The 17,998-nt window shown below is 24.7% G+C and overlaps 1 protein-coding gene across 4 annotated transcripts in view; it reads right to left on the bottom strand.

Annotated features, from left to right (window-relative positions):
- The window catches only part of LOC145268835 (uncharacterized), a 1,065,816-nt gene that overhangs the window by 558,955 nt on the left and 488,863 nt on the right, over window positions 1–17,998 (bottom strand). For all 4 annotated transcript variants that reach the window (XM_080124499.1, XM_080124501.1, XM_080124498.1 and 1 more), the window contains 2 exons: window positions 6,320–6,528; window positions 1,492–1,652 (listed from right to left, as the gene is read on the bottom strand). In XM_080124499.1, coding sequence (XP_079980625.1) covers window positions 1,492–1,652; window positions 6,320–6,528 — 370 coding nt within the window. The remainder of the gene's footprint in view (window positions 1–1,491; window positions 1,653–6,319; window positions 6,529–17,998) is intronic.

Genomic DNA, 17,998 nt, shown 5'->3' on the forward strand with positions numbered 1-17,998 from the left:
TGGAGATGCCCTGATATTGTAGCTCTTTTGTTAAAACTGCAAAAGTATTTATCTAAGCTAGCAGGGACATCCGGCGTAGCCCAGTCATAAATTACGCTTAAATATTAAAGTTTTAATTGTTGCAGATTTCGTATAAATTATTATAAAGGTAATGTTCTATCGATTTTTATATATTATAAAGTTGTGATTTCAAAATGAAAAAAAAAAAATACATATGCATACGACTTGGGTACAACAGCTTGAATCGAAACCGAAACAAAAACTTATGAAGAGTTCTTGGTAAAATTATTTATTACTAGTACTAAGGAGGGGGGGGTAAAGTAAAGAATAAGCGAAGTAATAACCCTGTTTAAATATAAAAAAAAAACGATGTTAAAACTTCTGTAAAAAAAATTGGCAAAACCAAAACAAAAAAGAAACAGCGAACAAACGTAAAAAAAAAAATCAGAAAAACAAAAATCAAAAATCACGGAAAACCAAAAACAAAAAAAAAATGGCATAAATAACCCTTCTATTTGGTTAATTCCAGTTTTTTTATGCAACTACGAAGTAACCCTTCGATTCGGTTAATTCCAGTTTTTTAAAGCAACTACACAGTAAAGAAATCTCAAACCGGTGTTTCTTCATAACTGTTCCTTGTGAATGATCCCGCAACGGTGTTAAGTGGTGGCGGTGGAAGGAGGAATTTATTAGAGAGAAAATAATTTACTACTTCCATTGAATTTAACCGATTTTGGCTGTGAACTCCCAGTAGAAAAAATATAGGAATCTACGATTATCGAGGAAGTGGAGAGGTAATAGGCCTATAACACACCTCAGATATTGTGCTGCTGTTTGTACATATTACATTTGCATGAAATGTCTTGATTTTTAATCCTATTAAGGTAAAAATCAGAGGGGAAAATGAGTTCATTTTATATATAGGGAGAGAAGAGAAGAGAAGATAAGAAATGGAAGGTTATAACAATCAAACGACAGTCGCTCTGAAGAAAAAAAAGATATAAACGCGATACACAAACTAACACACACTCTATCATATTAATATATAGATTTTTAAAAGGACTAAAATGAAAGTAAGGTTCTCGGCACATACATTAATATTTATATTATCCATATCGACATATGAAAACAGTTCATACTATTAAAATACCATTAAAGTACCATTAAAATCATACCATTAAAATATCATCCTACCATTAAAATACCATTAAAAAATATATCCATATGACTTGGGTGCATCAGCTAGAATCGAAACTGAAACCAAAACTTATGGAGAATTCTTGGTAAAATTATTTATTACAAGAAATGGAAGGTCATAACAATCAAAAGACAGTCACTCTATCCTATTAATATATAGATTTTAAAAAGGACTAAAATGGAAGTAAGGTTCTTGGCACATACATTAATATTTATGTTCTTCATCGACAAATAGACAAGTGAAAACAGTTTATACCATTAAAATACCATTAAAAAATACCATTAAAATAATACCATTTAAAAATCGTTCCAAATACATATTCACAAAATCCAAGATTTTCTGTGTTGACAGCATCTGGTTAAACTGTTGCTGGAGTGGAGTTTTCACAACGTCTGGAAGAAATGCCATGACATCTCCAAACAGTTTGTCAATTATGAGGGAAACTGCCAAGACACTGAAAAAAAAAAAGAAAAAGATAGATCAGGTGGATAAAAACAGTATTTTGTATTTATATACTAGCATGGGTGCCCGGCGTTGCCCGGGTATTTGGAGGTGTATGTTGAGCAAAAAAAAAAAAAAGTGGTCAAGTTTTTTTTAACTTTGACCCCTATTATGACCCCTTAACATTTATTGTTTTGGGCTCAAATCAGGTTATTAAGTTAGTTTAGACCCAAAATTGTCGGAGGACTTTGGTAGAGTTCTCAAAGGTCAAATCGTTGAACTTTGACCCCTTAACAGACAAATTTCTGGCCAAAAACCAATCACATAGATTTTTCCAAATCTCAGTACCCTGCATATCAAATTTTGAGTCTGTAGACTTAAAATTGACAGAGTTATTGCGTAGGGAAATGCACACACACACACACAGACACGTTCACTTTTATAGATTTGACCCCTATTATGACCCCTTAAAATTTATTGTTTTGGGCTCAAATCAAGTTAAGTTAGAACTATGTCCAATGAACCTATATCTAAAATTTCAAGTGTTTAGACCAAAAATTGTCGGAGGAGTTTAGTCTCAAAGGTCAAATCGTTAAACTTTGACCCCTTAATCGCCAAATTTCTGGCCGAAAACCGATTACCTCGATTTCCCCAAATCTCAGTACCCTGTATGTCAGATTTCGAGTCTGTAGACTTAAAATTGACAGAGTTATTGCGTAGGCAAATATACACACACACAGATACACAGATACACAGACAGACAGACAGACAGACAGACAAACACTTTCACTTATATCTATATACTAGCATGGGTGCCCGGCGTTGCCCGGGTATTGGGGGTGTATGCTTAGCAAAAAAAAAAAAACGGTCAATTTTTTTAACTTTGACCCCTATTATGACCCCTTAAAATTTATTGTGTTGGGATCAAATCAAGTTATTAAGTTAGATCCATGCCCAAGGAATCTATATCTAAAATTTCAAGTGTGTAGATCCAAAATTGTCGGAGGAGTTTGGTAGAGTTCTCAATGGTTAAATCGTTGCCCTTTGACCCCTTAATCGCCAAATTTCTGGCCAAAAACGAATCACATCGATTTTCCTAAATCTCAGTACCCTGTATATCAAATTTCGAGTCTGTAGACTAAAAATTGACAGAATTATTGCGTAGGGAAATGTACACAGACGCACAGACACACACACAGACCCTTTCACTTTTATAGATATACTAGCATTTCAGCCCGGCGTTGCCCGGGTGTTTGGAGGTGTATGCTGAGCAAAAAAAAAAAAAAAAGAGTAAATTTTTTTTTTAATTTGACCCCTATTATGACCCCTTAAAATTTATAGTTTCGGGCTCAAATCACTTTATTAAGTTAGATCCAGGTTCAAGGAACCTATATCTAAAATTTCAAGTGTCTAGACCCAAAATTGTCGGAGGAGTTTGGTAGAGTTCTTAAAGGTCAAATCGTTGAAATTTGACCCCTTAACAGCCAAATTTCTGGCTGACACCCGTCACATCGATTTTCCCAAATCTCAGTACCCGGTATTTCAAATTTCGAGTCTACAGACTAAAAATTGACAGAGTTATTGCGTAGGGAAATGTACACATACATACAGACAGACAGACAGACAGACAGACAGACAGACAGACAGACACGTTCACTTTTATAGATATATAGATAGATATATATTTTTCACTCACGTTCAACCCTTGGACGTAAAGGGCTACTATTTGGGACCACGCCGAGGAAAGATTAACAAGGTTTGTTTACATTACATTTAAACTTCTGCATATCAGTACAGCAAGAGAAGGCGGTAGCAGGAAGGGAATTCCAAAATGTAGCTGTTCGAGCGAAGAAACTATTAGAATAGAAAGCTTTAAGGCATCTATTGACCTCAACAGTGAAACAGTGAATGGGTGAGATCGTATTGCAAAGCGGGTTTGTCGGGGATATGTACATTGGGGGGGGGGTACAAATGCAACATTTGTAAAACAGGAACGAAGATGCAACAGAGTGGCGATGGGACAGGGGCTGGAGCTTAGTTGATAAAGTGGGACAGATTAGATTGACAACTGTTTTTTTTAACCCTAAGAGGGAGAGGCTAGTGGTAGATGCGCCAGCCCAGATGTAGCAACAATACTCCATGCATGGACGAATGGTGGCCTTGTAGAGGTAGAGGACATTCTCTTACTGGGATTATTCATTTCAGCCGATGGAATGTACAGCCTTCTTCTTTGCATTATTAAGACTCAGTTAAGTGTTGGCCTTGTTAAGGTATAGGATACTCTCTTATTGGATTCATTTCAGCCGATGTAACCAACAGCCTTCTTCAAGGGTTTCTTTTATTATTTGCGTTATTAAGATTCAGTTAAGTCTCAGCTATTATCCTGAACTTACAAGATGGGAGGTTTAGTTCAGAAGGAGCGACACAACGACACGCACATTTGTAGTTTTTGTTTTTGTATTATTTGAATTATTCAGACTTCTGTCCTCATCTTGAGTGTCATTTTTCACAATGTTTCGGTCGATGTAACCTCCGAACTTCTTCAGAAGGATCTTGTTGAACTAAAACATCTTTCTGTCAAACTTGGATATCTGCACAGAATTTTGGGTGGAACCCTTTATTTAATATGTGGGGTGGAGTGGGGGGGGCAGCATAACCGGGTAGAAGTTCTAAGTCATCCACAATTGTATTCTGAGTATCGCCTGCAATGAGGATTGAACCATCAACCTCCTGAAGAGTGTCACTTAGAGTTAACTTTTACTAAGTACTTCATCCGTTATGCTGCTGCTGATGATTAACGAATATATGCAGAACAGTTGAGGTAGCAGGGTCATTTCAGAAGGGAAGTGCAAGGAAAAGCATTGGTGGTGATAGACTTGAGTGAAAGAGGGATAAATACAGACCTAGCCAGAGACATGTTAGTTTGGAAGTCAATTTCTTGAAGCCTTCCAACACATGCCAGCATGTAAAACGGACGTTAGACCGATGATGATGATGATGATGATGATAATGATGATGATGAAAAAATTGATGAGAGCTAGTGGATGGAGGTAACAGGGTCAATTCACGGGTGAAGGCCAAAAAAAAAAAGAAAACCATAGGAGGAAATGATAAAGCTGGACTTGTGAGAAGGAGGGATAAATGAAGACCTGGGCAGAGATCGGTCAATTTATTTATTGCAGATTATCCTCATCTTTCTTAGTTTTTGCTTCACGACGTTTCGGCCAACTATTCCTTTGGCCTTCGCCAGGTCGTAACCGCGACGGGATAGGAACTCCGAATCGCCTAACTGCATTCTCAGCAATTACTGCCATCCGTAGTTGTTATCGTCTCATCACGTTTGGCCAAGTAAGACTCTGGTCGGCTTTGGGTAGGATTGAAACCGCTATCTTCAGACAATTTTCAACTGGAACTGTAGAGATTCAACGTTTCTATCCACTGTGCCACGGGCCCCGAAGGGGCGATCAAGGTTGGATTCTTTGGTCTTATAAATCCACGTTTATTTATTATCTGATCTTCCATGGTCGAATGGTATATATATATATATATTTTACTTAATTGGAATTTATTACTTGGCCAAAAACGTGGTGAGACGACAACAACTATGGAAGGCAGTAAGCACCTGACGAAGGCCAGAGGAATAGTTGGCCGAAACGTCGTGAAACAACAACTAGGAAAGATGAGGGTAATAGTCCGTGATAAAAAAAAAATTAATAAATAATACTCATCTCAAGGATTTCCAATTAAGTAATGTAGAGATCGGTTAGTTAGGAAGTTAATTTCTACGAGCCGTCCGGATGTAAAACAGACGTTAGACCGATGGTGACGATGCTACAGCTGCGGATGATGCTGATAATGATAACGATGTTGCTGCTGCTGCTTATGATGATGATGTGGAGGTTGCGTTTATGCGTGGGACAAACATTTTTCTAGTTTTTATTTTAAGCTGGGTACCTGAGCGAATGTTTGGCGTCATCGATAAAGACACAAACATGATGTAAGAGAAAGGTATTAAGTAGTGATGGGGTCGATTCCAATATTTTTCCCGATTCCGATACAATTACCGATTCGTGCTAAATTCCCGATTCCGATACAATTACCGATTCCAATTCTTTATAAATCTATAATTATTTAACTATAAGATTGTTATTTTCCCTGAATTCGTAAAAAAAACATATTAAATATGCAAATATTTTCCTAAACGTGAAAATACACTTGCGGACGATGATCTACCGATTTTAGCTTTACTGGTAACTTAAAATTCCCGATTCCGATACAATTACCGATTCCAATTCTTTAAAAATCTCTAATTATTTAACTATAAGATTGTTATTTCCCCCGATTTTCGTAAAAAAACACATGTTAAATATGTAGATATTTTCCTAAACGTCAAAATAAACTTGTGGAGGATGATTAATCGATTTTAGCTTTACTGGTAATTTAAAATAAATATGTATATTTTCTTATAAATATTACCAGCAATGGAAGATTTTAGTTTAAAGAAAATCAAATAAAAAAAAGACAATTAAAAGAATTGTTTTGGCATCAGAAAATAGGTATCACTTTTTCTGGTTCCGATACCGATCCAACTCTGCCAAATCTTCTGATTTTTCCGATTCCCGATTCCGATTAATCGTCCCAGCACTAGTATTAACCCAATGAATTTTGGGTGAAACTGACCTGCTTGGAAGGATGGCATGAGCTACTACGCTTTCTGCAAAATGCGGCATTTGTTGGGTCATTTGGGTGCTGTTTGTAACCATCGCCATCTTTCCCCAACTGAATGAGTTGACGAGATGCTGGAAAGTGATGTGAACACTGATGAACTGCTGTAAATTGATGCTGGAGTGATTGGCAGCAAGCAAGTTCGATTGTAGAACATCATTGATCTGTAAGGAAATTGATAAATTGTTATTTTACATAAGTACACAAGAATTTTTTATATGAGTATATATGAATTTTTTACATGAGTATATATGAATTTTTTACATGTGTGTATATGAATTTATTACATTATATATGCATTTTTTACATGAGTATATATGAATTTTTTATATGAGTAGATATGAATTTTTTACATGAGTATATATGAATTTTTTATATGAGTATATATGAATTTTTTACATGAGTATAGATGAATTTTTTATATGAGTATAAATGAATTTTTTACATGAGTATATATGAATTTATTACATTATATATGAATTTTTTACATGAGTATATATGAATTTTTTACATGAGTATATATGAATTTATTACATGAGTACATAAGAATTTTTTACATGAGTACATAAGAATTTTTTACATGAGTACATAAGAATTTTTTACATGTGTATATATGAATTTTTTACATGAGTATATATGAAATTTTTACATGAGTATATATGAATTTTTTATATGAGTATATATGAATTTTTTACATGAGTATATATGAATTTTTTACATGAGTATATATGAATTTATTACATGAGTACATAAGAATTTTTTACATGAGTACATAAGAATTTTTTACATGTGTGTATATGAATTTTTTACATGAGTATATATGAATTTTTTACATGTGTGTATATAAATTTTTTATATGAGTATATATGAATTTTTTACATGAGTATATATGAATTTTTTACATGTGTGTATATGAATTTTTTATATGAGTATATATGAATTTTTTACATGAATATATATGAATTTTTTACATGTGTGTATATGAATTTTTTATATGAGTATATATGAATTTTTTACATGAGTATATATGAATTTTTTACATGTGTGTATATGAATTTTTTATATGAGTATATATGAATTTTTTACATGAGTATATATGAATTTTTTATATGAGTATATATGAATTTTTTACATGAGTATATATGAATTTTTTACATGTGTGTATATGAATTTTTTATATGAGTATATATGAATTTTTTACATGAGTATATATGAATTTTTTATATGAGTATATATGAATTTTTTACATGAGTATATATGAATTTTTTACATGTGTTTATATGAATTTTTTATATGAGTATATATGAATTTTTTATATGAGTATATAAGAATTTTTTACATGTGTATATATGAATTTTTTACACGAGTATATATGAATTTTTTACACGAGTATATATGAATTTTGTACATGAGTATATATGAATTTTTTATATGAGTATATATGAATTTTTTATGAGTATATATGAATTTTTTACATGAGTATATATGAATTTTTTACATGAGTATATAAGAATTTTTTACATAAGTATATATGAATTTTTTACATGAGTATATATGAATTTTTTACATGAGTATATATGAATTTTTTACATGAGTATATATGAATTTTTTATATGAGTATATAAGAATTTTTTATATGAGTATATATGAATTTTTTACATGAGTATATATGAATTTTTTACATGAGTATATATGAATTTTTTACATGAGTATATAAGAATTTTTTATATGAGTATATAAGAATTTTTTATATGAGTATATATGAATTTTTTATATGAGTATATATGAATTTATTACATTATATATGAATTTTTTACATGAGTATATATGAATTTTTTACATGAGTATATATGAATTTATTACATGAGTACATAAGAATTTTTTACATGAGTACATAAGAATTTTTTACATGAGTACATAAGAATTTTTTACATGAGTACATAAGAATTTTTTACATGTGTATATATGAATTTTTTACATGAGTATATATGAAATTTTTACATGAGTATATATGAATTTTTTATATGAGTATATATGAATTTTTTACATGAGTATATATGAATTTTTTACATGAGTATATATGAATTTATTACATGAGTACATAAGAATTTTTTACATGAGTACATAAGAATTTTTTACATGTGTGTATATGAATTTTTTACATGAGTATATATGAATTTTTTACATGTGTGTATATAAATTTTTTATATGAGTATATATGAATTTTTTACATGAGTATATATGAATTTTTTACATGTGTGTATATGAATTTTTTATATGAGTATATATGAATTTTTTACATGAATATATATGAATTTTTTACATGTGTGTATATGAATTTTTTATATGAGTATATATGAATTTTTTACATGAGTATATATGAATTTTTTACATGTGTGTATATGAATTTTTTATATGAGTATATATGAATTTTTTACATGAGTATATATGAATTTTTTATATGAGTATATATGAATTTTTTACATGAGTATATATGAATTTTTTACATGTGTGTATATGAATTTTTTATATGAGTATATATGAATTTTTTACATGAGTATATATGAATTTTTTATATGAGTATATATGAATTTTTTACATGAGTATATATGAATTTTTTACATGTGTTTATATGAATTTTTTATATGAGTATATATGAATTTTTTATATGAGTATATAAGAATTTTTTACATGTGTATATATGAATTTTTTACACGAGTATATATGAATTTTTTACACGAGTATATATGAATTTTGTACATGAGTATATATGAATTTTTTATATGAGTATATATGAATTTTTTATGAGTATATATGAATTTTTTACATGAGTATATATGAATTTTTTACATGAGTATATAAGAATTTTTTACATAAGTATATATGAATTTTTTACATGAGTATATATGAATTTTTTACATGAGTATATATGAATTTTTTACATGAGTATATATGAATTTTTTATATGAGTATATAAGAATTTTTTATATGAGTATATATGAATTTTTTACATGAGTATATATGAATTTTTTACATGAGTATATATGAATTTTTTACATGAGTATATAAGAATTTTTTATATGAGTATATAAGAATTTTTTATATGAGTATATATGAATTTTTTATATGAGTATATATGAATTTTTTATATGAGTATATATGAATTTTTTATATAAGTATATATGAATTTTTATATGAGTATATAAGAATTTTTTATATGAGTATATATGAATTTTTTACATGAGTATATAAGAATTTTTTATATGAGTATATAAGAATTTTTTATATGAGTATATATGAATTTTTTACATGAGTATGTATGAATTTTTTACATGAGTATATATGAATTTTTTACATGAGTATATAAGAATTTTTTATATGAGTATATAAGAATTTTTTATATGAGTATATATGAATTTTTTATATGAGTATATATGAATTTTTTACATGAGTATATATGAATTTTTTACATGAGTATATAAGAATTTTTTACATGAGTATATTAATTTTTTATATGAGTATATAAGAATTTTTTATATGAGTATATATGAATTTTTTACATGAGTATATATGAATTTATTACATGAGTATATATTAATTTTTTACATGAGTATATATGAATTTTTTACATGAGTATATATGAATTTTTTACATGAGTATATATGAATTTTTTACATGAGTATATATTAATTTTTTACATGAGTAGATATTAATTTTTTACATGAGTATCTATGAATTACATGAGTATATATGAATTTTTTACATGAGTATATATGAATTACAAGCGTATATAAGAATTTTTTACATGAATATATATTAATTTTTTACATGAGTATCTATGAATTACATGAGTATATAAGAATTGTTTACATGAGTATATATGAATTTTTTACACGAGTATATATAAATTTTTTACATTATATATGAATTACATGAGTATATATGAATTTATTACATGAGTATATATGAATTTATTACATGAGTATATATGAATTTTTTACATGAGTATATATGAATTTATTACATGAGTATATATGAATTACATGAGTATCTATGAATTACATGAGTATATATGAATTTATTACATAAGTATATGTGAATTTATTACATGAGTATATATGAATTTATTACATGAGTATATATGAATTTTTTACATGAGTATATATGAATTTATTACATGAGTATCTATGAATTACATGAGTTTATATGAATTTTTTACATGAGTATATATGAATTTTTTACATGAGTATATATTAATTTTTTACATGAGTATCTATGAATTACATGAGTATATAAGAATTTTTTACATGAGTATATATGAATTACAAGCGTATATAAGAATTTCTTACATGTATATAAGCTTTTTTTACATGAGTATATATTAATTTTTTACATGAGTATCTATGAATTACATGAGTATATATGAATTTATTACATGAGTATATATGAATTTTTTACATGAGTATATATAAATTACATGAGTATATATGAATTTATAACTTGAGTATCTATGAATTTTTTACATGAGTATATATGAATTTATTACATGAGTATATATGAATTTATTACATGAGTATATATAAATTTATTACATAAGTATATATGACTTACATGAGTATACATGAATTTATTACTTGAGTATCTATGAATTTTTTACATGAGTATATATGAATTTATTACATGAGTATATATGAATTTTTTACATGAGTATATATGAATTTATTACATGAGTATATATGAATTTATTACATGAGTATATATGAATTTATTACATGAGTATATATGAATTTTTTACATGAGTATATATGAATTTATTACATGAGTATATATGAATTTATTACATGAGTATATATGAATTTATTCCATTAGTATATATGAATTTTTTACATGAGTATATATGAATTTGTTACATGTGTATATATGAATTTTTTACATGAGTATATATAAATTTATTACATGAGTATATATGAATTTATTACATGAGTATATATGAATTTTTTACATGAGTATATATGAATTTTTTACATGAGTATCTATGAATTTATTACATGAGTATATATGAATTTATAACATGAGCATATATGAATTTATTACATGAGTATATATGAATTTTTTACATGAGTATATATGAATTTATTACATGAGAATATAAGAATTTATTACATGAGTATATATAAATTAATTACATGAGTATATATGAATTTTTTAAATGAGTATCTATGAATTACATGAGTATATAAGAATTTTTTACATGAGTATATATGAATTACAAGCGTATATAAGAATTTTTTACATGTATATAAGCTTTTTTTACAGGAGTTTATATCAATTTTTTACATGAGTATCTATGAATTACATGAGTATATATTAATTTTTTACATGAGTATCTATGAATTACATGAGTATATAAGAATTTTTTACATTTGAATATACGAATTTTTTACACGAGTATATATGAATTTTTTACATTATATATGAATTACATGAGTATATATTAATTTATTACATGAGTATATAAGAATTTATTACATGAGTATATATGAATTTTTTACATGAGTATATATGAATTTATTACATGAGTATATATGAATTTTTTACATGAGTATATATGAATTTTTACATGAGTATATATGAATTTATTACATGAGTATATATGAATTTTTTACATGAGTATACATGAATTTATTACATTAGTATATATGAATTTATTACATGAGTATATATGAATTTTTTACATGAGTATATAAGAATTTATTACATGAGTATATATGAATTTTTTACATGAGTATATAAGAATTTATTACATGAGTATATATGATTTTATTACATGAGTATATATGAATTTATTACATGAGTATATATGAATTGATTACATGAGTATATATGAATTTACTACATGAGTATATATGACTTTTTTACACGAGTATATATGAATTTTTTACATGAGTATATATGAATTTATGACATGAGTATATATGAATTTTTTACATGAGTATATATGAATTTATTACATGAGTATATATGAATTTTTTACATGAGTATATATGAATTTTTTACATGAGTATATATGAATTTTTTACATGAGTATATATGAATATATTACATGAGTATATATGAATTTATAACATGAGTATATATGAATTTTTTACATGAGTATATATGAATTTATTACATGAGTATATATGAATTTATTACATGAGTATATATGAATATATTACATGAGTATATATGAATTTATTACATGAGTATATATGAATTTTTTACATGAGTATATAAGAATTTATTACATGAGTATATATGAATTTTTTACATGAGTATATAAAAATTTATTACATGAGTATATACGAATTTATTACATGAGTATATATGAATTTTTTACATGAGTATATATGAATTTATTACATGAGTATATATGAATTTTTTACATGAGTATATATGAATTTTTTACATGAGTATATATGAATTTTTTACATGAGTATATATGAATTTTTTACATGAGTATATATGAATTTATTACATGAGTATATATGAATTTTTTACATGAGTATATATGAATTATTTACATAAGTATATATGAATTTTTTACATGAGTATATATGAATTTATTACATGAGTATATATGAATTTTTTAAATGAGTATATATGTATTTATTACATGAGTATATATGAATTTTTTACATGAGTATATATGAATTTTTTATATGAGTATATATGAATTTTTTACATGAGTATATATGAATTTATTACATGAGTATATATGAATTTATTACATGAGTATATATGAATTTATTACATGAGTATATATGAATTACATGAGTATATATGAATTTTTTACTTGAGTATCTATGAATTTTTTACATGAGTATATATGAATTTATTACATGAGTATATAAGAATTTTTTACATGAGTATATATGAATTACATGCGTATATATGAATGTTTTACAGGAGTATACATGAATTTGTTACATTATATATGAATTACATGAGTATATATTAATTTTTTACATGAGTGCATATGAATGTATTACATGAGTATATATGAATTTATTGCATGAGTATATATGAATTTTTTACATGAGTATATATGAATTTATTACATGAGTATATGTAAATTTTTTACATGAGTATATATGAATTTTTTACAGGAGTATATATGAATGTTTTACATGAGTATATATGAATTTTTTACATGAGTATATATGAATTTTTACATGAGTATATATGAATTTTTACATGAGTATATATGAATTTTTACATGAGTATATATGAATGTTTTACATGAGTATATATGAATTACATGCGTATATATGAATTTTTTACATGAGTATATATGAATTTTTTACATGAGTATATATGAATTTATTACATGAGTATATATGAATTTTTTACATGAGTATATATGAATTTTTTACATGAGTATATATGAATTTTTTACATGAGTATATATGAATTTTTACATGAGTATATATTAATTTTTTACATGAGTATATATGAATTTTTTACATGAGTATATATGAATTACATGCGTATATATGAATTTTTTACATGAGTATATATGAATTTTTTACATGAGTATATATGAATTTTTTACATGAGTATATATGAATTACATGCGTATATATGAATTTTTTACATTAGTATATATGAATTTTTTACATGAGTATATATGAATTTTTTACATGAGTATATATGAAATTAGTACATGAGTATATATGAATTACATGCGTATATATGAATTTTTTACATGAGTATATATGAATTTTTTACATTATATATGAATTACATGAGTATATATGAATTAATTGCATGAGTATATATGAATTTTTTCCTGAATATATATGAATTTTTTACATGAGTATATATGAATTTATTACATGAGTATATATGAATTTTTTACAAGAGTATATATGAATTTATTACATTATATATGAATTACATGCGTATATATGAATTTTTTACATGAGTATATATGAATTTTTTACATGAGTATATATGAATTTTTTACATGAGTATATATGAATTACATGAGTATATATGAATTTATTACATGAGTATATATGAATTTATTACATGAGTATATATGAATTTTTTACATGAGTATATATGAATTACATGAGTATATATGAATTTTTTACATGAGTATATATGAATTTATTACATGAGTATATATGAATATTTACATGAGTATATATGAATTTTTTACATGAGTATATATAAATTTTTTACATGAGTATATATAAATTTTTTACATGAGTATATAGGAATTTTTTACATGAGTATCTATGAATTACATGAATATATAAGAATTTTTTACATGAGTATATATGAATTACATCCGTATATATGAATTTTTTACACGAGTATATATGAATTTTTTACATTATATATGAATTACATGAGTATATATGAATTTTTTACATGAGTATCTATGAATTACATGAGTATATATGAATTTTTTACATTATATATGAATTACATGAGTATATATGAATTTATTACATGAGTATATAAGAATTTTTTACATGAGTATATATGAATTTTCTGCATGAGTATCTATGAATTACATGAGTATATAAGAATTTTTTACATGAGTATATATGAATTACATGAGTATATATGAATTTTTTACATTATATATGAATTACATGTGTATATATGAATTTATTACATGAGTATATAAGAATTTTTTACATGAGTGTCTATGAATTACATGAGTATATAAGAATTTATTACATGAGTATATAAGAATTTTTTGCATGAGTATATATGAATTACATGAGTATATATGAATTTTTTACATTATATATTAATTACATGAGTATATATAAATTTATTACATGAGTATATAAGAATTTTTTGCATGAGTATATATGAATTTTTTACATGAGTATATATGAATTTTTTGGCATTATATATGAATTACATGAGTATATATGAATTTATTACATGAGTATATATGAATTTATTACATGAGTATATATGAATTTTTACATGAGTATATATGAATTTTTTACATAAGTATATATGAATTTTTTACATGAGTATATATGAATTACATGCGTATATATGAATTTTTTACATTAGTATATATGAATTTTTTACATGAGTATATATGAATTTTTTACATGAGTATATATGAAATTAGTACATGAGTATATATGAATTACATGCGTATATATGAATTTTTTACACGAGTATATATGAATTTTTTACATTATATATGAATTACATGAGTATATATGAATTAATTGCATGAGTATATATGAATTTTTTCCTGAATATATATGAATTTTTTACATGAGTATATATGAATTTATTACATGAGTATATATGAATTTTTTACAAGAGTATATATGAATTTATTACATTATATATGAATTACATGCGTATATATGAATTTTTTACATGAGTATATATGAATTTTTTACATGAGTATATATGAATTTTTTACATGAGTATCTATGAATTACATGAGTATATATTAATTTTTTACATGAGTATCTATGAATTACATGAGTATATAAGAATTTTTTACATTTGAATATACGAATTTTTTACACGAGTATATATGAATTTTTTACATTATATATGAATTACATGAGTATATATTAATTTATTACATGAGTATATAAGAATTTATTACATGAGTATATATGAATTTTTTACATGAGTATATATGAATTTATTACATGAGTATATATGAATTTTTTACATGAGTATATATGAATTTTTACATGAGTATATATGAATTTATTACATGAGTATATATGAATTTATTACATGAGTATATATGAATTTTTTACATGAGTATATAAGAATTTATTACATGAGTATATATGAATTTTTTACATGAGTATATAAGAATTTATTACATGAGTATATATGATTTTATTACATGAGTATATATGAATTTATTACATGAGTATATATGAATTGATTACATGAGTATATATGAATTTACTACATGAGTATATATGACTTTTTTACACGAGTATATATGAATTTTTTACATGAGTATATATGAATTTATTACATGAGTATATATGAATTTTTTACATGAGTATATATGAATTTATTACATGAGTATATATGAATTTTTTACATGAGTATATATGAATTTTTTACATGAGTATATATGAATTTTTTACATGAGTATATATGAAATTAGTACATGAGTATATATGAATTTATAACATGAGTATATATGAATCTTTTACATGAGTATATATGAATTTATTACATGAGTATATATGAATTTATTACATGAGTATATATGAATTTATTACATGAGTATATATGAATTTATTACATGAGTATATATGAATTTTTTACATGAGTATATATGAATGTATAACATGAGTATATATGAATTTATTACATGAGTATATATGAATTTATTACATGAGTATATAAGAATTTATTACATGAGTATATATGAATTTATTACATGAGTATATAAGAATTTATTACATGAGTATATATGAATTTTTTACATGAGTATATAAGAATTTATTACATGAGTATATATGAATTTTTTACATGAGTATATAAAAATTTATTACATGAGTATATACGAATTTATTACATGAGTATATATGAATTTTTTACATGAGTATATATGAATTTATTACATGAGTATATATGAATTTTTTACATGAGTATATATGAATTTTTTACATGAGTATATATGAATTTTTTACATGAGTATATATGAATTTTTTACATGAGTATATATGAATTTATTACATGAGTATATATGAATTTTTTACATGAGTATATATGAATTTTTTACATAAGTATATATGAATTTTTTACATGAGTATATATGAATTTATTACATGAGTATATATGAATTTTTTACATGAGTATATATGTATTTATTACATGAGTATATATGAATTGATTACATGAGTATATATGAATTTACTACATGAGTATATATGACTTTTTTACACGAGTATATATGAATTTTTTACATGAGTATATATGAATTTATTACATGAGTATATATGAATTTTTTACATGAGTATATATGAATTTATTACATGAGTATATATGAATTTTTTACTTGAGTATCTATGAATTTTTTACATGAGTATATATGAATTTATTACATGAGTATATAAGAATTTATTACATGAGTATATATGAATTACATGCGTATATATGAATGTTTTACAGGAGTATATATGAATTTGTTACATTATATATGAATTACATGAGTATATATTAATTTTTTACATGAGTACATATGAATGTATTACATGAGTATATATGAATTTATTGCATGAGTATATATGAATTTTTTACATGAGTATATATGAATTTATTACATGAGTATATGTGAATTTTTTACATGAGTATATATGAATTTTTTACAGGAGTATATATGAATGTTTTACATGAGTATATATGAATTTTTTACATGAGTATATATGAATTTTTACATGAGTATATATGAATTTTTACATGAGTATATATGAATTTTTACATGAGTATATATGAATGTTTTACATGAGTATATATGAATTACATGCGTATATATGAATTTTTTACATGAGTATATATGAATTTTTTACATGAGTATATATGAATTTTTTACATGAGTATATATGAATTTTTTACATGAGT

The sequence above is a fragment of the Euprymna scolopes genome, chromosome 44 (assembly GCF_053919585.1).
Source record: "Euprymna scolopes isolate OS-2025 chromosome 44, ASM5391958v1, whole genome shotgun sequence".
Lineage (NCBI taxonomy): Eukaryota > Metazoa > Mollusca > Cephalopoda > Sepiida > Sepiolidae > Euprymna > Euprymna scolopes.